Source organism: Empidonax traillii, unplaced genomic scaffold, assembly GCF_003031625.1.
Source record: "Empidonax traillii isolate 1590-97213 ecotype Southwest subspecies unplaced genomic scaffold, ASM303162v1 scaffold289:size826226, whole genome shotgun sequence".
Lineage (NCBI taxonomy): Eukaryota > Metazoa > Chordata > Aves > Passeriformes > Tyrannidae > Empidonax > Empidonax traillii.
The window spans coordinates 336,711-359,028 of NW_020955482.1; the positions used below are offsets into that span (position 1 = coordinate 336,711).

The 22,318-nt window shown below is 38.3% G+C and overlaps 1 protein-coding gene across 1 annotated transcript in view; it reads left to right on the forward strand.

Moving 5' to 3' along the window:
• Positions 1 to 21,425, forward strand: part of TXNRD1 (thioredoxin reductase 1) — a 38,288-nt gene extending 16,863 nt beyond the window's left edge. The window contains exons 5-15 of the mRNA XM_027890484.1: positions 84 to 203; positions 963 to 1,105; positions 1,234 to 1,349; positions 2,942 to 3,167; positions 5,816 to 5,908; positions 7,561 to 7,637; positions 9,247 to 9,403; positions 12,339 to 12,446; positions 14,213 to 14,308; positions 16,432 to 16,566; positions 19,730 to 21,425. Of these exons, the coding sequence (XP_027746285.1) occupies positions 84 to 203; positions 963 to 1,105; positions 1,234 to 1,349; positions 2,942 to 3,167; positions 5,816 to 5,908; positions 7,561 to 7,637; positions 9,247 to 9,403; positions 12,339 to 12,446; positions 14,213 to 14,308; positions 16,432 to 16,566; positions 19,730 to 19,792 (1,334 nt within the window). The 3' untranslated portion in view covers positions 19,793 to 21,425. The remainder of the gene's footprint in view (positions 1 to 83; positions 204 to 962; positions 1,106 to 1,233; positions 1,350 to 2,941; positions 3,168 to 5,815; positions 5,909 to 7,560; positions 7,638 to 9,246; positions 9,404 to 12,338; positions 12,447 to 14,212; positions 14,309 to 16,431; positions 16,567 to 19,729) is intronic.
• The last annotated feature ends 893 nt before the right edge of the window (positions 21,426 to 22,318 follow it).

Here is a 22,318-nt window from a genome sequence, read left to right on the forward strand (position 1 = left end):
AAGGAGCTTTATTCAGACTCTAACTCTCATCTTTGAGATCTGCCACACTGATGTGAAAACCACATTCTGTTCCTTTCTCTCAGGTCTTGGAGGAACATGTGTAAATGTGGGCTGTATACCTAAAAAATTGATGCACCAGGCAGCTTTACTTGGACAAGCCTTGCAAGATTCACGCAAATTTGGATGGCAGTTTACAGAAGAAGGTAAAGAAGGACACTTTATTCAGTTTTGTCATTTGCACCAAAAATCCGGCGGTTGTTCTCACAATCAAGTGCTTGTTGCACTAAAGCATGTCCGCTTTTAACAATGTGGGGCAAATTCAGAGAGATTATACATAAACTTAAGTTCTTTTGAAGTCTAAAGCCATGGAGCTTTTCATCTTCCAGCTTCTAATCTCTTTATTAATAGCTTCTGATTATGTTGGTAATTGGTAAAATTGTTGTGTGAATAAAAGCAGTAAGGTTCTGTTTCATTTCTGAAAGTACCACAACGTATAAGGGAATACCCCAGAATATCCCTGTTAGAAACTTCATACAGTTGTGAGCAAGGATTTCTTTTCCCTAAGTCTCTGTCAGTACTATGTAAGAAGATAAATTTTGCTTTATGTATGTGCATGGTTATAGGATTGTGATTTATTTAGGGTATAATGCTGTAGTGGGGAACATCTCTCAGAGATACCAAGTCTTTGTTTGTCACTTTCTCACTGCATCTGTCAATATAAAACTCTGGATAATGCAGTGTCTGAATTTTCCATGGTTTAAGTCATATCAGTTCCACTGTGACTTCTCACATTGTCTATGCTGATATAATTATTTGAATTTCAGAGGAGTTACCCTGGAATAAAAAAGAGTAAGTTAAAGGTGGCTGGGTCATAAAAGAAATCTGACTAAGAATACAAGTTTCACTATGGAAAAAGAAAATCCCAAACTGAAAGAACATCTTTCCTCTTTTGTTTCTGACAGTCGAACACAACTGGATGACTATGACAGAATCTGTTCAGAATTACATTGGTTCACTGAACTGGGGCTATCGGGTTGCACTGAGAGACAACAAGGTCACATATGAGAATGCATATGGAGAATTTGTCGGGCCACACACAATTAAGGTACTCCCTAGCCTTGTTTGCTGTGTCTTCCTTTAGTACTTTCTGAATAGAGATGCTTTTCAAATAAACTAATTTTTCCCGCGGCAGGACTGTGAAACACTCACTTTGGACTAATACTTTGTCTGCAGGCAACAAACAAAAAAGGAGTTGAGAAGCTGTACACGGCTGAGAGATTTCTCATTGCCACTGGTGAACGACCACGCTACCTGGGTATACCTGGAGACAAGGAATACTGCATTAGCAGGTAAAAACAGGGAGGAATATGAAGTCATTCTTTGTGTGTAAGAAGCATGAACAGGGCTACTTGACTGCTGGTTTTCTTCCCTGTGTAAATTTTTGTTAGGGGAAAGTAAAGGGAGGAGAATATCTATAGACAGATTTTAAGGTGCCAAAAACAATGGTGTCTAGGAGACACCAGAGGAATGTGAGTGGCTGGCTAGGATGGTTCTGTTCCTGACTGGTAACAGCAGTAACCGAGAATATCTGAAGTCATGTGCATGTTAGTCATAAAATGAATTCATTGTCTCTACCCCAGTTACCAGTGCACTCACTTCCTCTCTATTCCTCATCGTCTTTCAGTTCTCAAACTGAAGAGCACAGTCTGCTCGGAAGAAACCTCCTTGCTCAGATACCAAAGAAAGTGGGAGTGGCATAGTTTGAAATGTACTGGTCTTGATTAATTTTTTTTTGCCAGCTAATCAGTGAAGTTGATTCAAATTTTGGGAAAACTGGTTTCAAACGGATGGTTAATTCATGAGGCCAAGCAGTTCTAGCGTCATTTTGACCAAAAACATGTGATGGGCAGATGAAACGTGTTTTCATATCACGGTAACTTTTAAGTTACCTAATGTAGAAACAGAGGTTTCAATTACAGGCTGGCAAACCTATAGCAATGAAATAAATAACTGGCATAATCCCTGTGTAACCCAAATGCCATGTGGTATGTTTCCTTTCTAATAAGTAGGAATGAAATTAAAGCTAACAGATAATATAGCCTGTGAAGTGGTGCTTTAAAGTAACATTAAGGTGGAAGAGTCAGGAATTCCAGAGCTGAAGACTATAAGATTGAGACTGTAATGCTGTGTAATCTTCACTGAGTTCCTTGGGGGATAGGAACACCCTTTCATTAGAAAATGACATTTTATTCCACCACTCTGACAAAGAGACACTTATTTTAGATTTAAATCTTTGGAGAATTGTGTTGCCAAACTCTAAGTCTCTGTTGAGCAAGTGTGGTGCCTCCATGAGTTCTGGCTTCCTTGAGAAGCCCTGATTTTATAGTCTGGGTCCAAAGTGTGGTAGAACTGATGTAGCTTAAGGAAGTAGTTGAAAGAAATGGAAAGCAGGTAAAGGAACATGTTTTCCATAATTTGGTACTCCTATCTCTGCTTTTTTACCGTGGTTTGTGTTAATGTGGTTTTTTGTCTGTGTATATTTGGCACTGTATATATGCTTTAACAAAAGGATAAGTCTTCAAAGAAGTGAAGATGGTATTTTTATCCTAAAGCTGAACCCCTTCCTCTTTTAGTTCTCAGGAGCTAAAATTTGCAGCAAAATATTTAAAGCAAGATTCCGAGGTGAAAAAAACCCCAACCTACCTTTTTAACAACTTGTCCTAAATTTCTGTTAAAAAAAACCCTCAACATTTTTGTGATGATTCAGAAATAAAATTAAGTGGTTTTTTTTTTTTTTTTTAAGTGAGCAGGGAGAGGAATAAAGTCCTATTGTTACAGAATAAATTAGACAAATATAAAGCACAATACATTCTTTGGGCTGCCTTTAACTGTATTTTCTTTTTTCCCTCTTTTCTTTTTTTTTTTTATTTTTTCCTCCCAGTGATGACCTTTTCTCTCTGCCTTACTGTCCAGGGAAAACCCTGGTGGTTGGAGCTTCCTATGTTGCCTTGGAATGTGCAGGATTTCTTGCAGGCCTTGGATTAGATGTCACTGTAATGGTGAGATCCATCCTCTTAAGAGGGTTTGACCAGGATATGGCAAACAAAATTGGTGAATATATGAAAGAACATGGAGTCAACTTTATTAGGGAGTTTGTGCCCATCAAGGTAGGCTCAAAGTGCTATATGACTACAATTGATTGGGATATACCTATCATAGTGTTTTACGGTGTATATTATTTCAACTAATTCAAAAGTTGAACTTGCAATACAGAATGTGCTATGATATAAAGTGGGTTAATTTTTGTTTTAAACTGAGTAAGTCCACAAACCTTAATTAATTGAAAGGTGCAATTTAATCTTAGTATTAAAATTTTGTGAGATTCCAATATTCATTGTTTTTATCAGAATTAGAGTGGTTGGTGTGTGTTGCATTGAAAATGTTACACCTGCTCATCCTGGTCTTGCAAATGTTGAATATACTTAAATTCAGCAGCTGTCCTGAAATATGTGAAACTTCTTGCAGGCTCGTAATTAAGCAGATATATAATTTCCTGTGAGATCAGAGTCCATTGCATCACAAATAGTTATATTTTTCATTGCCAGTTCTCAAATTCTCAGCCAGCAAATAACTGTTTATATACCCAAGACTAGTGGATTATCCAGAAAAATAAATTTGCTTTAGAAGTGTCCACCTGTATTGTTTACTTGGCAGAGTCCTTAAATACTTGGTCAATTTTTGTTGAATTCAATAAGAGTAGTCATGAAACTAGTTATGTAAATGTACAGGCACGTGTACAGGCAAATTCAGGTTGAATTTAAATCAGATTAGATAAGTTCTGGAACTTTTCTAATTGCTTTATCAAAGACTTCAGAGGGTGCTAACAGTATTTTTCTTTGTTGTTGTTGGTTTTTTTTCCACAATAGTGCTTAGTTATTCTGAAATGGGAAATCAGGTATTAAGCAATTTTCAATTTGGTGTTAAACTACCATGTTATTGATTGGGGATTAAAGCATTAAATTCAGTGAAGACTGTTCATTTTCACCTCTAGCAGTATCAAGAGTAGGTTTAAAGATGCTCTTGCCGGTTATCACACTGTGGGTTTGACTCTCACAGAAAGAGTTGCTGTGAGCAGTCAAAACGGATGTTTCAAGGAACTTGGTTTTTACACATCTTCGTTGCATAAATCCCATGCTTTGTAAAAAGCAGGGATGATGATCTAGCTTTTGTTTCAGGCGTATATTTTTGTAAGCTCTGATGTGGGATGAGACAAAAGAAAGCACCAGATGCACCCTCGGAAAAGCAGTCCATCACCCTAGTCACAAAATGCACTTTTGTCTGTTTTACCCTGTCACTTCACTACTTGTCTTTGATTTCAATGGGAATAAAATATCTGTCCCTGTTTCTGGTTGAGAATACCCTCAACTTAAATTGCTGGGTATGTTTTTAGCAGGTTTTCTCATCTCTTTCAAACATTGTTTTTGAAGTTATGCATTTTGTGCTTATTAAAACCTTTCATTTGGATGTTTGAAGGCAGAAGATGAATTATTACAAATAATGCTGCCTTTGAACAGGAACAATTTCACACAGTGATCCTTTAAAGTTAGTAGGATGGCACAGTAGGCTTTTTAAAATTAAGAAAATAAAGGACAGGAGTAAAAACTTTGTCAGAAACTTTACTTTTCCTGTCTCTAAATACTGAAAATGAAGTAGGAACTAGGGCAGGTGTTGAAAAGTAGCTTTTCATCTGTCGGATGAACACTAAAATGTCTCAGAATTGTGTTAAGTGTCACACACTTACATGTCTCTTGTATGTACAGCCAGATGTTGGAAGCGGTCAGGTACCATGCCCTTTCTTGGGAGGGCAAGGGGAGGACTGTAAGGACTGTAGGATGTCCAGTCCTTTCCTCACAGTCCAGTGAATATTAATGGAAACAAAGAAAAACCCACCAATATAGCTTCAAATTCCATTCACTTGATTAGTTGAAAGGAAAAGGTATTTGGAAAAGAATCAGTGGTGCTGCTCTTTCTGCTGGATTGCTTTCTGATCTATTTAGGGGGAAGAGGGGAGTGTATTTTGGGTTTTGTTTTGTTCTACATAAATGGTTATTTTTTATTACTATGAGCAACGAGCAAAGTTTTTAAAAGCTTTCTTTCTTGCTTTGCTAGAATAGTCAGTGAGCAGCTGCTTTACTTGAGAGAGAGTGTGTACCTGGATCTGTAGCTTAAACTAGGAATATTTATTTCAGCTGATTCTGGGAAACTGATGGGGCTTTTTTCTTAATCTAATGGTGGTTTTTTAGCCATTTAGAGCCAGCTGCTGCCCTCTCCTGCAAGGTCACACTGCACCTTTATATGCTGGGCTAATGTAATTGAAACAGGGCAAAGGCCTGTAGTGCTGAGGTCTGAGCTGTGACAGTGGCTTCCCATGGGTGAAAGGGACAATGGTCCTCTAGGAGCAGCTGGAGAAGATGTCTGATGGTGTTTCCAGGCCTTGTAAGAGTTTCCTTCCTCCTCGCCTCCTCTGTCTCCAGTGGACACCAGAAGCTCACATGGTGGGCTTGGACAAGAACTTAGCTATCAGTCAACTTTTAGAAACAGAAATGAGTTTTTGTTGAGCTGGTCATAAGAATAAATGCATGGACATAGAACAAAATGTTTAAATATGCAAGCAGAAATGTAAAAAATCTTCAGAATAAATGCTTAATTTTAGGTTATGGTTAAAACACTCCCAGTGATATGTGGTGAGAAAAATATGCTTTTGTATATTTTTATTTGAAAGTACACTTTTTTCTTTTACCTCAAAATGTTGTAGGTTGAACAGCTTGAGGAAGGAACTCCTGGAAGATTGAAAGTTACAGCCAAGTCCACAAAAGGGGACCAGATAATCGAAGGGGAATACAATACTGTGAGTCCTGTCCTGAAGAATGTGAAATAGCCTTCCATTTAATGTTGGGATTTTGTTGGGTATTTTTATCCACACGTTAATTTTTTTAGAATTATTTTTATCACTATAATATGCTAATTGCACACAATCAGCAGGAAATAAATGGGAAAAAAGTCCCAAAATCCATGATCATTGTGCCTTGCGAAATCACTTGCGTGCTTTTCAAACCTGTTTCTTGGCTTAGGGATGCAGATGTGGAATCAGTTGCAGGATTTTTCACTAGCAGGATATTTGTAGTAAATGTTTGTAGTTAGCACAAAACAGTGATCTGTGCAGGAGTTAAACAAATGTGTCATCTCAAGACCTGTTGTTAACGCATGTTCACAAGAGCAACTAATGCCCGGTGGCAAGTCAGTCAGGAAGCTTCACTGCACACTTAAAACAGTAAAATTGCAGTGTACAGGTATGCCACTGTATGTTTCATTGACTGTTTCCGTCACACCTCACTCCAGTCATTTTCATAGGCCTTGATGCTGGAAAAAAAAGGTTGGGAATAGAGTAGTTGGAACTACATAGGATGCAAAAAGACAGGCACTTGCCAACCTGGGACTTTAGACTGCAAATACTGTGTGCCAGTGACCTGATGTACCTGTATAAGTGCATCAGTCATCCTGTAACAAGGACATGCCTCGGTGCATCTGAGAGCCAATATTATGAGAAAGTTTAACAATAACGACAGCACTGTTGCACAGTATTGTAATACTGGGGTCTTTTTTCTAGTCCATAGTAGTGAAAACTTTTTAGCAAACAAATCAATACCACCCCTTCATTAAGGAAACTTCTGATATCTTGTTGGTACATCTTTCACTGAAATGCTGTCACTCCCCATCCAAGCTGTGAGCTGTGTGTGATGCATTTTAAGACCTTCAGCTCTGAAGATCTGGCAAGGCTTGGTCATCTATAAGACTGGAAGCAGATCACTGATTCCTTCAGCTCATTTCTTAGCTATCATATAGGTAGCATTATGTAGCTAGCTGGGCAGTTGTCCCAGACTGCAAAGCATATAGTAGTTTTCCTCATGATAGCATAAGCTGGAACTTGATTTGCTTGTTAAGGTAGCAGAGTTGATAGGATGGGTAAGAATTTGGCCTGATCTGTCCATCATTCTGAACAAATGTTCTAACAAATAATATCCTTTGACAGTGACTTGGCTGAGAGTAAATTATATTTTCTGTCAAAACAAATATTAAATTATGGGTTTTTTAATTGATTTGTGGAAGCATCTGAGTTTTTTTCCCCGAAGAGCCCTTTCTTTATGGAACATTTTGAGGTCACCTTCTCTGGTAGGGATATAGTATAACACTTTTGTATAAAACTGCGAGGAGATAGAGAATCTGTCCCTAACTGATTTGTTTAGAATATTCTTGGGATACTTTTCTAGGGAAAGTTATTTGAGTGGGTTTAATCTTAACATTAAAGCTTGGTATTTTTAGGTCATGGTGGTGGTGTGACTTGTCTGAACTCTTTGAATGTACAATGGGTAACAGATGTATTCAGCTTACTGTGACCAAGCCTTAGATACTAATCTTCAGTATATAATGAAAATAATAGCCAAAGGAAAATGCACTTTTGAGGTTTAAAAAAAATCAGTAACATACATTGCTCTTTTGCAGGTGTTGTTAGCAATTGGAAGAGATCCATGCACAAGAAAAATTGGGTTGGACAAAGTTGGAGTGAATATCAATGAAAAGTAAGGACAGATGTCTCTTCCGTTCACTGCTAAGCTTGGGTCATGTACTGTTGCAATGCTAGTGGTGCATAGACATTCAAAAGCTTGGAGGACAAATTTGTCTCCTGTTTGTATACACTTGAATGGCAGACTCTGTTGCAGAAAGCTGCGTTTTCTCCCACAGTGCTGCCACATTTGCTTTTTTGATAATAAACAGTCAGTTCCTAATTGCTGGGGGTCAAAAGTGTCTGTTCCATTCTGTCCAGGTTCACAGGTCAGTCTCAGCTTCTTCCAGTAATAGAATAGTAATTTTCTAGAATCTGCAAGTTGTTCCTTGTACTCTTTTATTCCTGTCTCCTTGTTTTTATCTCTCTCACTTCTTGGGGCAGAGATCTGTTTATTCATACGGGCTTTCAGTGCAGTGAGTTTTGTTTATATTTTAATATGTTGTTTTGAAAGATAAGGTCCAAGTAGCATTCCTTAAACTCACAGGTGGAGTTCTTGATGTGTTTTGGAGGAGTTTATTTCTTGCCTTGGAGCAACTCTTGGGAACAATCTGTCTCCTGTAGAGGAGTATTTAATGTTTGATGTAGTGAGGTCGTTGCACCAGGGTGTGGAGCTATCGGTAACATTTTCAATATTGGTAACTAAAACATCTTCCAGGCATGTGGGGCCTCAAAGATCTTCCCTTTGAAGAAAAGACACAGGACCATGAACCTGACCACTGCAGAATTTTTATATGTGAACACAGTGACTGATGTTGCCAAAGGGAACTGTTGTGATATTCCAAATATGTGGAAGTTTTGGTGCCCTCAAAATTGGCAGACCTATGTTGTCTTGCAGAACAGGGCACATCTTTCTGATGTCAGGACACCTATTGCTAGCTTAATAGAAAGAACTATAAAGTTACTACCATCAGCTATTTTATTGTTAATGAGAAAAAATTGAGGAAGTTGGATTTTAATAAGGGAATTCCACTGGTCTCTCAAGTGACTGCTTGACTGTTTCAGTGCCTGCCTGGTTTCCCTGTTACATGTGTTTCCTGTGGTGATTACTACACTATCTCATTTATTGATGAAGTAGGAAATATTAATAATTAAAGCCTTCCATTAGCTCAGTACACTTACAGCTAAAAAGCTTGCTGGCTGTCCCTTAGGTAGGCTGTCTAACAGCTTGACCTGTCTCTCTGTAGTACCCTGAAGAATAAATTTCTATAAACTGCTTCAGTCACTGGACTGGAATTTCAGTAGCGGAAAAATCTTTTTGTCCTACAACTGGAGGAGGAGAATGTCTCTTGCTGTCATTCCTGAATGTTGCCTGTGCACAGCTCAGCTGGTGGTAGAGGTTGTTTGAGGAAAAGATTTATGCCTCACCAATTATTCAGGAGACAAATTGCAGCTTCACAGGCTACCTCCTTATCCAGTGTGGGAATTCCTGTAGTTTTGTTCAAATTTGCACTACTTTACATTCTTGCCTAAGACTGTAAGATTGTAAATATGACTTTCCCTCATGCTTCATGCGTGTGTCTTTTTCTTGAAGCTAAAGGCCCTAACTCCTGCAAGGTTATTTATACCTCCAGTCTTCACAGCAGCACACTTAGATCTTTTTTCTTGTTTAATTCCAATTGCAGAACAGGAAAAATTCCTGTCACTGATGAGGAGCAAACAAATGTGCCATATATCTATGCTATTGGAGATATACTGGAGGACAAGCTGGAACTCACACCAGTGGCAATCCAGGCAGGAAGATTGTTAGTTCGGAGGCTTTATGCTGGGGCAACCACAAAGGTAAGGAAACAGTGGCCACAAAACACTGTCACTGCTCTACTTCTAAGTGCAGAGTGCAAGCCTGCTTGTTTATGGAAAACCCAGAAGAATTTTAAGGATTAGCTTTGATGATAATTTTAATTTTCCCCTGGCAAAGATATTACTGCAGATGTGTTCTGCTAATTGTGTGGGATGAAATTAATACCTTATGGATTAAGCAGTAGTCTCTTTTTTTTTTTTCTTTTTATGAGGGTTTATTTTTCTCTCAGACTATAATGATAATAAAATTAACTGAGATCATTTAGCTTGTTTTTAATTCTACAACCTTCCCTAAAAGCCAGCAATCTTCCCCATCCTATTAAATGCTTTAACTCCAATTCATAGGCAGTTTACGAAACCTACCTATGATCCCTGAATAGAGTATAATAGGAATTTGTGATGCTCTTAATTTTCAGTGTTATTTCCACTAATTTTTTTTTCTCCTGTCATCCATGTGTTTCCAATGTAATACACGACCTGAGCTGTAATTGAATATGGACACAAAGGCAGGTCAGATGTACCGATAACTCAGCACATGTTTATACCTGGGTAGTTGAATTAATCGATTCAGTGTTTATGGTTCATACTCGTGCAGTTGTGGGCTTCAGACAGATTATGGTTGCTTAAATGGGAGCAGTGTGGGTACTCATCTACACCTTATGTTTAAACCAGGAGGAAAGGGTAGTGCCTTTGAAGAACTGTCATCCAGGCACTGCTGGTGTGGATGCTTGACTCACCTTCATAACCACAGGGCATGAGCGTAAAGGTTTTTTCTCTTTTAAAGCCTGCTGAATTCATATCAGATTCAACTGTTGGCCAGATTTAGAGCTTGATTGAGTTGTTTGTTTTACGTTGGCAGGTATTGTGGTAACAGAATCCCGCATCAGTGTGCAGAATGTCATTGCATTAGCCAGGCAAAGTTTAAGGAACCGTAGCAGAAACCAGGGGTTTTTTTTTGTGCTGCAGTACTATGAATATGTCTTAATTTACATTTTATGCCAGATAACAGTCTCTCAAGGTACAGAAATCCTTATGCTGCCAAGGGAAGCATTATCTCATTCAGTGAATCCAAAAAATGAGTAACTACTTAAATGGGAACCTGGCGTAGGTTTATGTTGCAACAAATCTGGAAAAGGTGATTGTATGAAATGTGTTATCGATAGGTGGGGAAAGGACAGTAATCAGCATCTTAGTTGATCCCCAGTCACAAAGGAAATTAATGAAATTTGAAATCTACGGAAAATAAAATTACTAGAAATTAAATAGAGCTAACCAGCCTGCTAGTGTGTTTTGGCAGACTGACTACTTTGGTGGATATGGAAAGAGCAGAGGATGTTTGTTTACTTTGACTCTAGAAAAGGCTTTTGACACTGTCTCCTATAACATTGTCATAGACAAATGGATAAAATACAGACTGGGTAAGAGAGCAGTGAGTTGGATTGAAAACCTGCTGAACAGCCAGGTTTAAAGGGCTGTGACCAGCATTACAAAGACCAGCTGCAGGCCAGTCACTGGTGGTGAGCCACAGGGTTGGATACTCAGTTCAGCACTGTTTAACATCTAAACTAATGAATCAGGAGGATGAGACAAAGTGCACCCCCAGCAAGTTTGCAGGTGATACAGAACTGGGAGCAAAGACTGGTGCAACTGGTGTTTGTGCTGTCACTCAAGAGTGGAGAAGTGGGTCAGACTGGAGCAATGGACTGGTGGGAATCTCACAGAGTTCAGCAAGAAGTGAAATGTCCTGCAACTGAGGCGATGTAACCCCACGAGCCAGCACAGACTGGCAGCTCACCAGCTGGAAAGCAGCTGAGCAGACAAAGCTTCAGTAGGTCTGGAGGACAAGTTGACTGTGAGCCAGCAATGTACCCTCATCGCAAAGAAGGCCAGGGATATCCTGGGCTGCATCCTGCAGATGCATCCTGGCAGAGCATTGCCATCAGGTGGAGGGAAGTGACCTTTTCTATTCCAGTTAGCTCTGGTGAGACAGATTTGATTTTATGTCCAGTTTTGGGATTCCCAGTAGGAGAAGAACAAGGCAAGTCCAGCAAAGGGCCATGACTATGATTAAAGTACTGGAGCATCTGACATATGAGGAGAAGCTGAGACAGCTGGTAATTTAAATATCCAACAGAAGAGGTGGTTTGAGTGGCTCTTGTATCAATGAGTACATTTGCCTGATGTTAGGGAGTAAAAAAGATGGAGCCAGACTTTTTCAGGTGGTATAAAGTGCAAGGGCAAGAAGCAATGGATTCAAACTGAAACACAGGAAAATTCCCTTTGATCATAAGAAAAAACTGCTTTACAGTGAGGATGGTCAGGCCCAGAAGTTGCCCAGAGAGGAAGCCTTTAGAACACTCTAAAGCTCCTTTGAAGTCAAGGGTCAGTGTTTGCCTCTCATGGTATGTGACTGGGCACATGGTATCAGCTCTAGTTCTAGCTGTCCCCCAGAAAGGCTGTACCCCATGTCTTTGGTTCTTTGACATTGCCAAGGCCACAGTTGATAAAAAAAAAAAAAAAATGATTTTTGAATGGTGGTGGTTCTTTTACAGCATCTCCAACTAAAAATAACATACCTTCTAGAAATGGTTGAACAGTCTACTGTTCTACTGTTTTTATCTCCAGTTTGACCTGTATCTGGTATATTTTTACAATGGGGCACTGAATTTCCTTTTCCATTTAATCTGTGCATACTAATGTTAGTGTGGCTTTAAACTGTCTTTTTGTTCTTGCTCTAGTTAACACCTCTGGAATGGACAAAGCCGAAACTGTACCTAATTTAAAACAATTTAAAAAGAACAGAAGAGCTTTCAGAATTGTGAATAATCCAGCTTTTCTTCCTGTGTTTCAGACTCCTGTGTGCTGTTTTTATTATTGATGTGGTATGTTTTTTTGTTTTGTTTTGAATGCCACACAGTGTGACTATGTGAATGTTCCCACTACTGTATTTACTCCTTTGGAGTACGGAGCCTGTGGGTTCTCTGAAGAGACCGCAGTGGAGAAATTTGGGGAGGAAAACATTGAGGTAAATGCCTTAATTTCATCTGGGGTTTAGGTTTCCAATTTGTAATTTAAAATAATGTTAAGAGTCAATTAAAACAGCATTCTGTGCTCTGATGTAAGGGCAGGAGGTGACCTGGTACATTTTTTGTCTTCCTTGGCTGTTCCCGGACATGTTATAAAAATAATCCCCAATTCCAATAGTTCTAATTGCAGATATGTTCTATTTTTGGCAAACAGGGACTTGGAGGTGGAATATTTGTTTTACGAAAAAAAGAAAAAGGGTTTCTTTGTGTCTGCAAATACTTCAGGATAAATTAAAGCCGGGTATGGGCTGGAAGCAATATACAGGTTTTAATGTCAAAGTGGAGCTTTTTATACCTACAGTGGTGGCAAATTCCTTGCCATGGAGATTTTTACTTTATAAAGCCAAATGTTATGCTTATTTTTCCTGTTTACTTTGACTTTGTGAGGAGGTATGTGCTTAATTTTAGTCACATGAGTAATCCCTTTTCATTCACTGGGATTGCTGGTGGAGAGTGAAATTAGACATGTATGAGCACTTAATACCTGAGGCTGTTCTTACAAAATACTGTACTGACCACATTACAGAAAGCAAGAGGAGGAAATCCCACAATAAAATGAGCTTTTGTGTCCTGCAAATGTCACCTGAGGAGCATTATTTGGAGGACATTTTCTGAATTGGATGTGGAGAAAAAGAAGTAAATATGACTCCAAATGTCAGTGTGTAAAGTGATGGTAACCTGACCAAAGGGCAAAGGCTTACATTCTTTTCTATCCACAAAGTTTGCATATACCCAGTCAAATTTTTGTTGCTGAGTGAAATTCTTGCTGTTATATGTGAAACATTGGACCCTTTGTTGCGAAAAATGCGTTTTCGATTTTCAAAGCTGTTTTTTAAAATGTACATCCAGAAGCATTTGTGTTCTGCCTAAGTCCTCATTTAGTGAATTCTGACCTCTTTATCATATCACCTTCTTGGCTTTTTTTGCAAGCCCCAGTAAGAATATTGAGCGCATCTGTCATTCAGGCCTGTTAAATTTCAGTTTGATAACGATGCTTGTAAATGCTTTCTAACCCAATTAGTGTGGCAAAATGTCAAGCTGCCTCTCCTAGTTTCTGAAGGAATATATTTTTACTGGAGGTGTGATCAATTAAAATTTTATTTCAACCAGCAATCGATTTGAGATTAGCTTATAATGGGAGCTGCCAGGAGTTCTGGGTAGAACTGTGCCTTAAAATGCCCCATCTTTTCTGATATATGTGTTGTACAGGCGGGTGAAAAGCCTTACCTGAAATTTGGGATTTGTCTGGCTGGGGCAGACAGGAAAATGTGTTGTTTTTTAAAGTACTTTCCATATTGCAGTGATATTCTCGTTTCTCCTAAATCCAGGCTCTGAGGCTATTTCTTCCATTTTTCTGCTCAGAGGAACATTTTTGCCTTCATTCCAGGTGGACCCAGAGACAATATAGTCTTTTCTGAGGGAAGCTTGTGATTTTGTAGTTTAATGAGAGCATGGGGAACTGCATCCTGGAACTTTAATATACTAATGGCTTCTCCTTTTCTAATTATTGGATGACTCCGGTACTTGTTTTGCAGAGACCTCCTTCTCTGGCATTCATCAAGGGGAAAGAGCATCACCCTGATTTCAGATATTCTAAATGCTACATACATAGCTCATTATTTAAGATAATCTGGCAGTTTTTGGAAGATCATGCTCTCTGCCTGGAAGTTACACAACTCTTTTCTACCCTGTGTTGTATTTCCAGGTTTACCATAGTCATTTCTGGCCACTGGAGTGGACTGTGCCATCCAGAGACAACAACAAATGCTATGCAAAGATAATTTGCAATATCCAAGATAACGTAAGTGCATCTTTCCTTCCAGGGAAAACAGTATTTTTATGTTCATCATAGGGACCATTGATGATACAAAGTCTAAAAATTTTGAAGTGTAGTAGATATTTATAGTGATACAGTACTCTTATTTATACAAAACAAACCCTTAATAAAACAAAAAATTCTGCCATTGCTATTTGTATATGGTACTTCTTCCATATATATGTAAAATAAGAAGTAGATATCTCTAGGACTGTCCATTAACTTTGAGCAAATCAATGCACATAAAAATGGTTAGAATTTTTATTGGTTTATTCTCTCCTCCCCAAGCATTTTTTCTGGGAGGTTCTTCTCTGTGAAGTGGAGGCGTCTCAGAAACCATCACAACTTGTAATCTCTGCAAACACACATGTGCTTATAAAACTCTTGAGCTTGTTCTAATAGGATAATGTATTTTGCCTGCACAAATCTCATTTAGGATGATAATGCCAGGATTATCCATGGACTAGGATAAAATTTCCTGGCAGTGGAAATGTACATACCTGCTAAAGCAAAAGTAAAGTTACTGACTGGTTAAAAGAATTGGTGTGCCCATCTCTGAATGATCACCATCTGTTTAATTGATGATTTTAATAATATGAATTATTATGAAGGGTAATATGTGGTTAAAATGTATTCCTGCTAAGATAGTGACATAGCTATCTGTCCTTTAAAAATATTTAATTTACCTATGTTCTTTTTTCATTAAATAGATCTATTTTCCTGCGGTCTTTCTAAGCATCACATTACCGTTCTGTAAAATTTGCAAACCTGTCAGGTTTTGACCATATCCTCTTTCTGGAGGAGTGTGCATTAGTGTGGAAGGTATCTTAGAACCCATGGTTACGTTCTAAGTTACTTAAGAAAATGAAAAGGCTTAATGGTGGTTTAAAGTGTTTCATTACTTTGTTTTCATTTCTTGTCCTGATAATTTGAAACATGTTTAAATATCTAGAGGTAGAGTTGAAAGTTACTCTGGATGAAAAATAATTCAGAAACTATTTAAAACTCTCATTATCTTGGTTGCATTACTATTGTTGTATTTTTACATATGTCTGTATTTTTAAAGGAAAATAAGGATAATTCCATTTTAGTTATTACCCAATTATAGCTTTTCTTATTTAAATAAACCCTGTGGTAAATCTCAGTCCTCAGACTGAAAGAATAATAACTTTTCAGTGTACTGAGTATCCACTACATCCAATACATGTGATATTTAGTGGGAAGAACAGATAACTTTTGATACCCAACTGGGCTACATCTACGCTCAGCAAAATCTGATTAATTCCCTGAAGGCCACTAGAGCCCATGGCAGTTGGCATGTGCTAAAGGAGACTTGCTTTTCTTTAAGAAAAGCAGGTCAAGTCAGTACAGCTTGTTCTGTTGAATGTTCTCTGAGGATGCATGTGCAGTTTGACGTATTTTGCAGTTGAGCATAGTATAGATCTGAGAAGTGTGAATAGTGTCTTCCTTGTAACTGGATGTTTGGTTTGCCTGCCTCTGGCAAATTATATATTATCTCCCAATGAAAGTAAACACTGAGACCAGAGTAGTCATCAGTGTAGTTATAATACATTTGCCACCAGCTGTGTCTGGTTAGCCACAACTTCAGCTTGTGGCCCTTTGCTGTAAGCAACTATCGAACTGAAAATTCTTCAGAAGATACAGACCACGTATCTTTTGGGCCCTGCTGTTGAAAACCAGGGTGTTCATATTTACTTAGGCAAGCATTCTGTTAAAATGAGTGGAATAACTTGCCTGAATACAATTAATTGTATTTGTGATTCGGACACACATAATTGAGCATAGAGCATGGGGTGTATTAAATTTGTATGCAGATGATGTAAGTGCAGGACTCTTGTGCAAAACTGTGCAAGGAAGCTGACTCCTGAGCTCCTAGTTGAATCTTTGCAAAGAGAGAACAAAATTATACCAACTATCTCCCATCTGTTGGTGCTAATGATAGTTCACATTTAAGTGATTACAATAATTTGTGATATGTTTTATGAACTGGTGAAGTTACATACTCTGAGCAAGAAAACATTACATGTTGTCTAAAGAGAACTGAAATTGCATGATTGTGCTTGCATTTGATTATCTTTGGCATTTAGGAGAGAGTCATTGGTTTCCATGTCCTTGGTCCAAATGCCGGAGAAGTCACCCAAGGGTTTGCAGCTGCTATTAAATGTGGGATGACAAAAGAACAGCTGGACAACACCGTTGGAATTCACCCTGTCTGTGCAGAGGTTTGTGTTTGAAGTCACCTCATAGCCCAGCTTTCATAGCATTCTGGGGCAGGGTATTGGAATTCTGAATAACAGAGCTCCATTAAAGAGGTCCGAATTTGGAGGAAAGGACAGGAAATTAACTGGTTTTAATATTTAGAATTCTAACATTTGGGTTTAATCTGGGATATTTATTTTTTTTTCAAGTGTATTCATTTGTGAAAAGTTTATGGCCTCACTTAATCTGGTGCTCTCTCTACTGTGAAGTGTAGAGTTTTCCTCCCACTCAAGATTATGAAGGCTTCAAATACTATTTCTGCTAAAGTGGTGGTAAAGCTAGACTGGGGTACTCAAAATAGGCTTATAAACTGGTGCTGTGGAAGGGGACCAGCTATGTGACAATTTTTCTGTTAGATTCTGGCCTTTTAAACATCTTGCCTTTATTCTGTAGGCCTTCACTTCATAAGGCCACACAAACATTTCTTCTTCTGTTTGTCTTGCTGTTCCTCATTAATGAGGAGCTCATTTTTCTGCAGCGGGTGTGGGACAGCTCCTCCCAGATGTAAATCAGAGATGCTCCATTGATTTTAGTAGCATTAGGACGAGTTTATAGTAGCTGAGGATCCCTGAAAGCTTGTTGATGACCCAAGTCTTTGTACAGAATCTCTGCACCTGCTTATGTGAGCTACAGCGTTGCAAGGGTGCACCAGGATGCTGCTCTGCCGAAGTGACGTCCACCTCTCTTGTTTTATGTTTCCAAGGTGGTACAGTAAAAGCAATGCAATATGAACTCCATTAATGGAACGGACTGCTAGCAATCTGAATCATCTCCAAAGCATCCACAGTATAGATTCTGTTCTTCTCTGTAGTATCATCTAAGGGTGTTCTTGAAAGCCCTTGGAGAGGGGTGGCATGTCCTTATCTTACCAGGGGCCCTGTGGAGGGGGATCTCTGAGGGAAGCATTCAAACCTGTGAACTCAAGTGGGGTATTAGCATATGCAGTGTGAAGAGAGGATGGTAGTCATAATTTATTCTGGACATCTGAGCTGCTAAAATTGAAACTGAATAGAATGATGATTAGACATAATTCAGGGAGGTCGTTTCAGATAATCATATTTGTTTGAGTGGGGGAGGAAGAAATTGGCTCAGGAGAAATATGCTATTTAAAAGCTCCAGGGAACAGCAATCATTTCCAGTGACAGTCTTCATAAGACATTTTTTTGCTTTTACTTAATTTAATCTCTTGAGAAGTAAACAAAAATCAAAGTGCAAGATAGCAGTCTTTGATTAAAAAAATGCTTAAAAATTGTTTGGAATTTGTGAGGAATGAGCATATCTGGATGAATAGAATTATGGATAATAACAGTGTTATTTTTAACTTACATCCATGTAAAAGCTAAGGAAAATGAAGTCTGATTTGAGCAGGATGGGGCAGTGCTATGGGGTAAAATGCTGTCATCTTCACTGGCGCTAGTACTAATTAATTACTGAGTCTGATGTGAAACATGGTATTATTCCCCTTGAAGACCTTAAGACTGAGGGGTCCCGTTCTCACTGCTTTCAACTTAGAGCCAGATTTCACTTCTCTTAAATGAGCAGTGTTTTATTCTGCAGAAAACATGTGTTCACAATGGAACTTCTTGCCAGGCAAAATCCAAATAACTGCGAGCACAGAGTTGTTAGGACCTCAACCTTACAGAAAATTACATCTCAGCCTTGACTGTACTGTGCTGCTTGAAATACAGGCGGGTATAATCAAACATGTGCTGAGATGATTCCTCCAGCTAGCTAATGATGGCTTTCCAGCCATCTGATCTAAAGTTTTGTCTTCGCTAAAATAATGAACAAATTCTGTCAAAAAACTCATGTTTCCAGTAATTATCAAATGATTCATAGCTGGCTTACTAGCCTTAGGGAGCTGTGTGGTCCCTTAGCATACCTGGAGCTTGTAGTCATCCAGGAGGAAAGCAGATAAATTTTGGACATTTTAATCTTGGTCTTTCAAAGCAAAATAACAATAAATGAAGACTCCCATATGTTTTCAGCCTGTGGATCAGAAATAAAGAGTTCAAAACCTGCCTCAAGCAGTGCACTATAGTTTAAATATATCACTGCTCTTCTGCCATGTATATTAGGCTTGCGTTTGTCTTCCTGATTTGTGCGTAATGCTTTACGTGCTTAGAGAAAATGGAAGAGGTTTATCATTTATTGATGTTGTTCTCTGAAGAGCTGCTAGCAGCCTTAATGCAGCAAAGCCTCTACTTAGAGAAATATGGGGCTTTCTAATCCCCATTATCTTTAGATACTCCAGTGTTATTTGCATAACTGAAATGTGTATGTACTTTATTCTATGCTAAGTTTATTCTTCCTGAGAGATGGCTTTGATGATAGCTAATTATTGCAACTTTGAAGCATTTAGATAGCAGTGGTTTTGATTTCCTTTTTTCCTTTCTATATTATAACTATGCAAAACTATGCAATTATTTGCATAGTAAAGGTCTAATGTTAAATAAGTTTTTGCAGAGTTTTTCTTCCTGAATTTTGATATCTGTTAATTTCACAATAATTATTTTTGAATATGCTGTTTTCTTTAAAGTGACTTGAAAGCAGTAAAGATTGGAATTTTTCAAACTAGTTTTACTGAGTGTTTCATAGCTATTGTCAAGGCACAGTGCAGATCCCAGACATAATACTTATATCAGCTCTCAGTTCCACATGTCTGTAAAGTCTAGAAAGGCACAAAAGCAAAATTTATCTTCTCTCCAAATACTGTGGCCTTGGGTTAATTTCAGTTTCCCAAACAAAGAAGTTATCTTTGAGCCATAAAGACACTTATTCATTCGGTGTACAGACCAGCGTTTATTATTTCTGAGCTCTTTCCCACAGTAAAAACTTAGGGCATTAGGCCATGAGGTGGTATAAAGCCATGTGACTTCCTTAATATATTCTTTTCCACTGTAAAAGGAAGACCATAAGGTGAATGAAGAGAACAAAGCTTATTTTTATGGATGTGTGCTTTCTAGTGCCAGGGATTTTAATTGCATGATTTTCATTGTTATTTTATTACTTGAAGAAATGGCTGCAGTTTTGAGCATCAAGCCCAAGTTAATCTTCTAGATTAAAAAAAAAAAAAAAAAATTAATTTTAGCCATACTAAGAGTCTTTCTTTTTCCCTCTCCGAAGGTATTCACCACCCTGTCCGTGACTAAGCGTTCTGGTGAGAACACCCTCGTGAGTGGATGCTGAGGTTAAAGAGCCCCATTCTTGTTATTGCCAAAGACTGACTTTCACCACAGTGTCTGACCTGTGCAATTCAGAAGAAAGGTTTCGGGAGAAGTAATCCTCAGACACCTGCAGAAATGTGAAGAGCTAAACTGGACATTCCATCGTCCTAAGGAGAAGAGCACTGTGGGAGTTGGTCACTGTGGTGATTGGCTGGCAATTAACAATGCAGTGGGAATATTGACTGTCGAGCTGGCGATTAGCAGGGCATTTAATGAATGCTTTCATGAAGTCATAGCCTGAAGCCTGCATTGTCTGGTGGGCAGTGACAGAAGAACTGCTAGCACAGCTGGACAACAACTGTTGTGCTTTAGTTTTATTCCTCTCTAGTTTCTTTCCTGAACATTCCTTTCTAGTTCTTTCCAGGACAAAGAACTTCCCAACTCAGAAAAATTCTCAGAAGTTCAGATAACTGTATGGTGCCCCTGTGTGCTGTGTTATGACATAGCAATTGCAAGGTCTCCTCATGAAACATGCATTTTACCAGGTCATGTGCTTGTAGAGGAGAAGTTGTATCTACTTGTTTAATCATGAGAAAAAAGATAGTGTTGGAAAAAATTTAGCACCATCTAAAATAGCATATTTCTCACCTTCCAAATTGAATCTGTTGTGACTTTTTATTTAAAGAGCCTTATCTGTGAAAACAATCTTCTTAGAGAGAAAGGAACTTACTTTTTATTAAGGCCTTTTTATACAGAAAGTTGCTGGGTTTTTACCCTGAAAGTAACAGTTGTGCATGTAACACAGGTGTGATGATCTTAGCTTTTCTTGAAGTTTGTGGGATTATAATTAATCCAATTTGGAACTGACAGAATTCCGGTGTTGAATGAATTATGCTTCCAGGAACCCTGTGCAACTGTGTTAAATTTGAGTAAATTCCTTCCTCTGCAGGTGAGCTGCTGTAAGCTGCGCTGTTTCAGGTCTAAATTGGTCTCTTCAAACACAACAGTATTGAGACTTTCCCTGAAATTAGTGGGCCTGTAAAATAAAAAACCCTAAAAGCAACCCAGCCAAACATCCCCTGAAACAAACAACTAAACAAACCCCCCACTCAACCTCCAAAAGCCAATAATGAAAAGTCTTTCATTTAGATAGGGCCTAAAAGTTGTGTTTAGTTCCATGTGCCTTTGTTTTATATTTGATTAAGAAAACAATGCTTTTAAAACAGAGATTTCCATGGAAAATATCAGATTCTTGAATATCCCTCCTGTGTCGGATAAACTACATACACATTTGTCAAGAAATGACAAAAATGCCTCTTTGTAATGGAAATTAATGTGCTTTTTGATCTGGTTTTCCATGTCCCTTTCTTTTGACAGTTCAGATTACTTTTATTAAATGATTCTTGGGAGTTTAGTACTGTGGTGTGAATAGGGGGTGAATTCACCAGCCCTCTGGGCACAATGCCTTATACCTAAATTCCTACCTGCTAACAAATTCATGTATTTCTACTGAGATTTCTAAAATAGTGTTGTAAGTTATTTTTATAAACTCATACATAACTGAAGGATTTTTAAGCATGTTTTGTATGGGGTCTAGATGGTCTGTGATGGTATTTTTCTGGCCAGTTTATTAAATAAATTGAATATTTGCACAAGCAGATGCTCATTTTGATGCCTCTTCCAAGCAGACACCAGATGACAGCATACCGACTGTTTTTTCAAAGGCCAGAAGAGGGCACCGTGATAAACCCAACTGTCTCTTGAATTTTGAAGGTAGATGCTTCTCTGAAAAACAGGGTTTGAGGCTGTTTCATGTGCATTTTTTTTTTCATGTTAAACACTTGAGAAGGACCTAATTAAAGATAAGAAATTATTAGGAAACAAATCTTCCGCTATTTGCACTAGCTGCCTTCTATGTAACTTCTGAAAGCCCAGGGGTGCAGGTTTCTGAGCTGTTGGGCAGTGTAGCTCATATTTAAAAACGTGGATTGCAGCGTTTTCAATCAGGTCTGTAGGAAAATCAGATCCTGGAGATCTGGGTCCTTTATTTCTTGGGGGGCATAAAGACATGTATGAGCTTGGCTTTGCAAGGTTGGACCCACATGTATCTATTCTATGGGTCGTGTCATCATTAATAATGCATGTTTCTACACTAGTGGCTTACAGTTCTGTAGTTGTTGGTTTTAATTACTTTTATTTTTACTTTTTTTGATAGAGCTTTTTTTTTTTTTATTATTTCTCCATAAGGAAAACATTTTCAGGTGTGTATTTGTGTTACCTGTGCATGATGATAGAGATATATATTATGATACCACATGGGGATTTATTAATTGTCAAAGCCAAGTATTTGATGGCCTTATCAAATTAAGCATACACTGAGTAATGCATGCTTTGGAAGCACATACTAGAAAATTTAATCAGTTAAGCAGTATTTATGTTCTGCTCCTGTTTATTAGTTAGAAACATTTTTTGATACTGTGGTTTACCAGTGTGTGAGAATCCATCCCAAGATACTACAGATACAAATGCTGACAGCAAATGTTGCAAA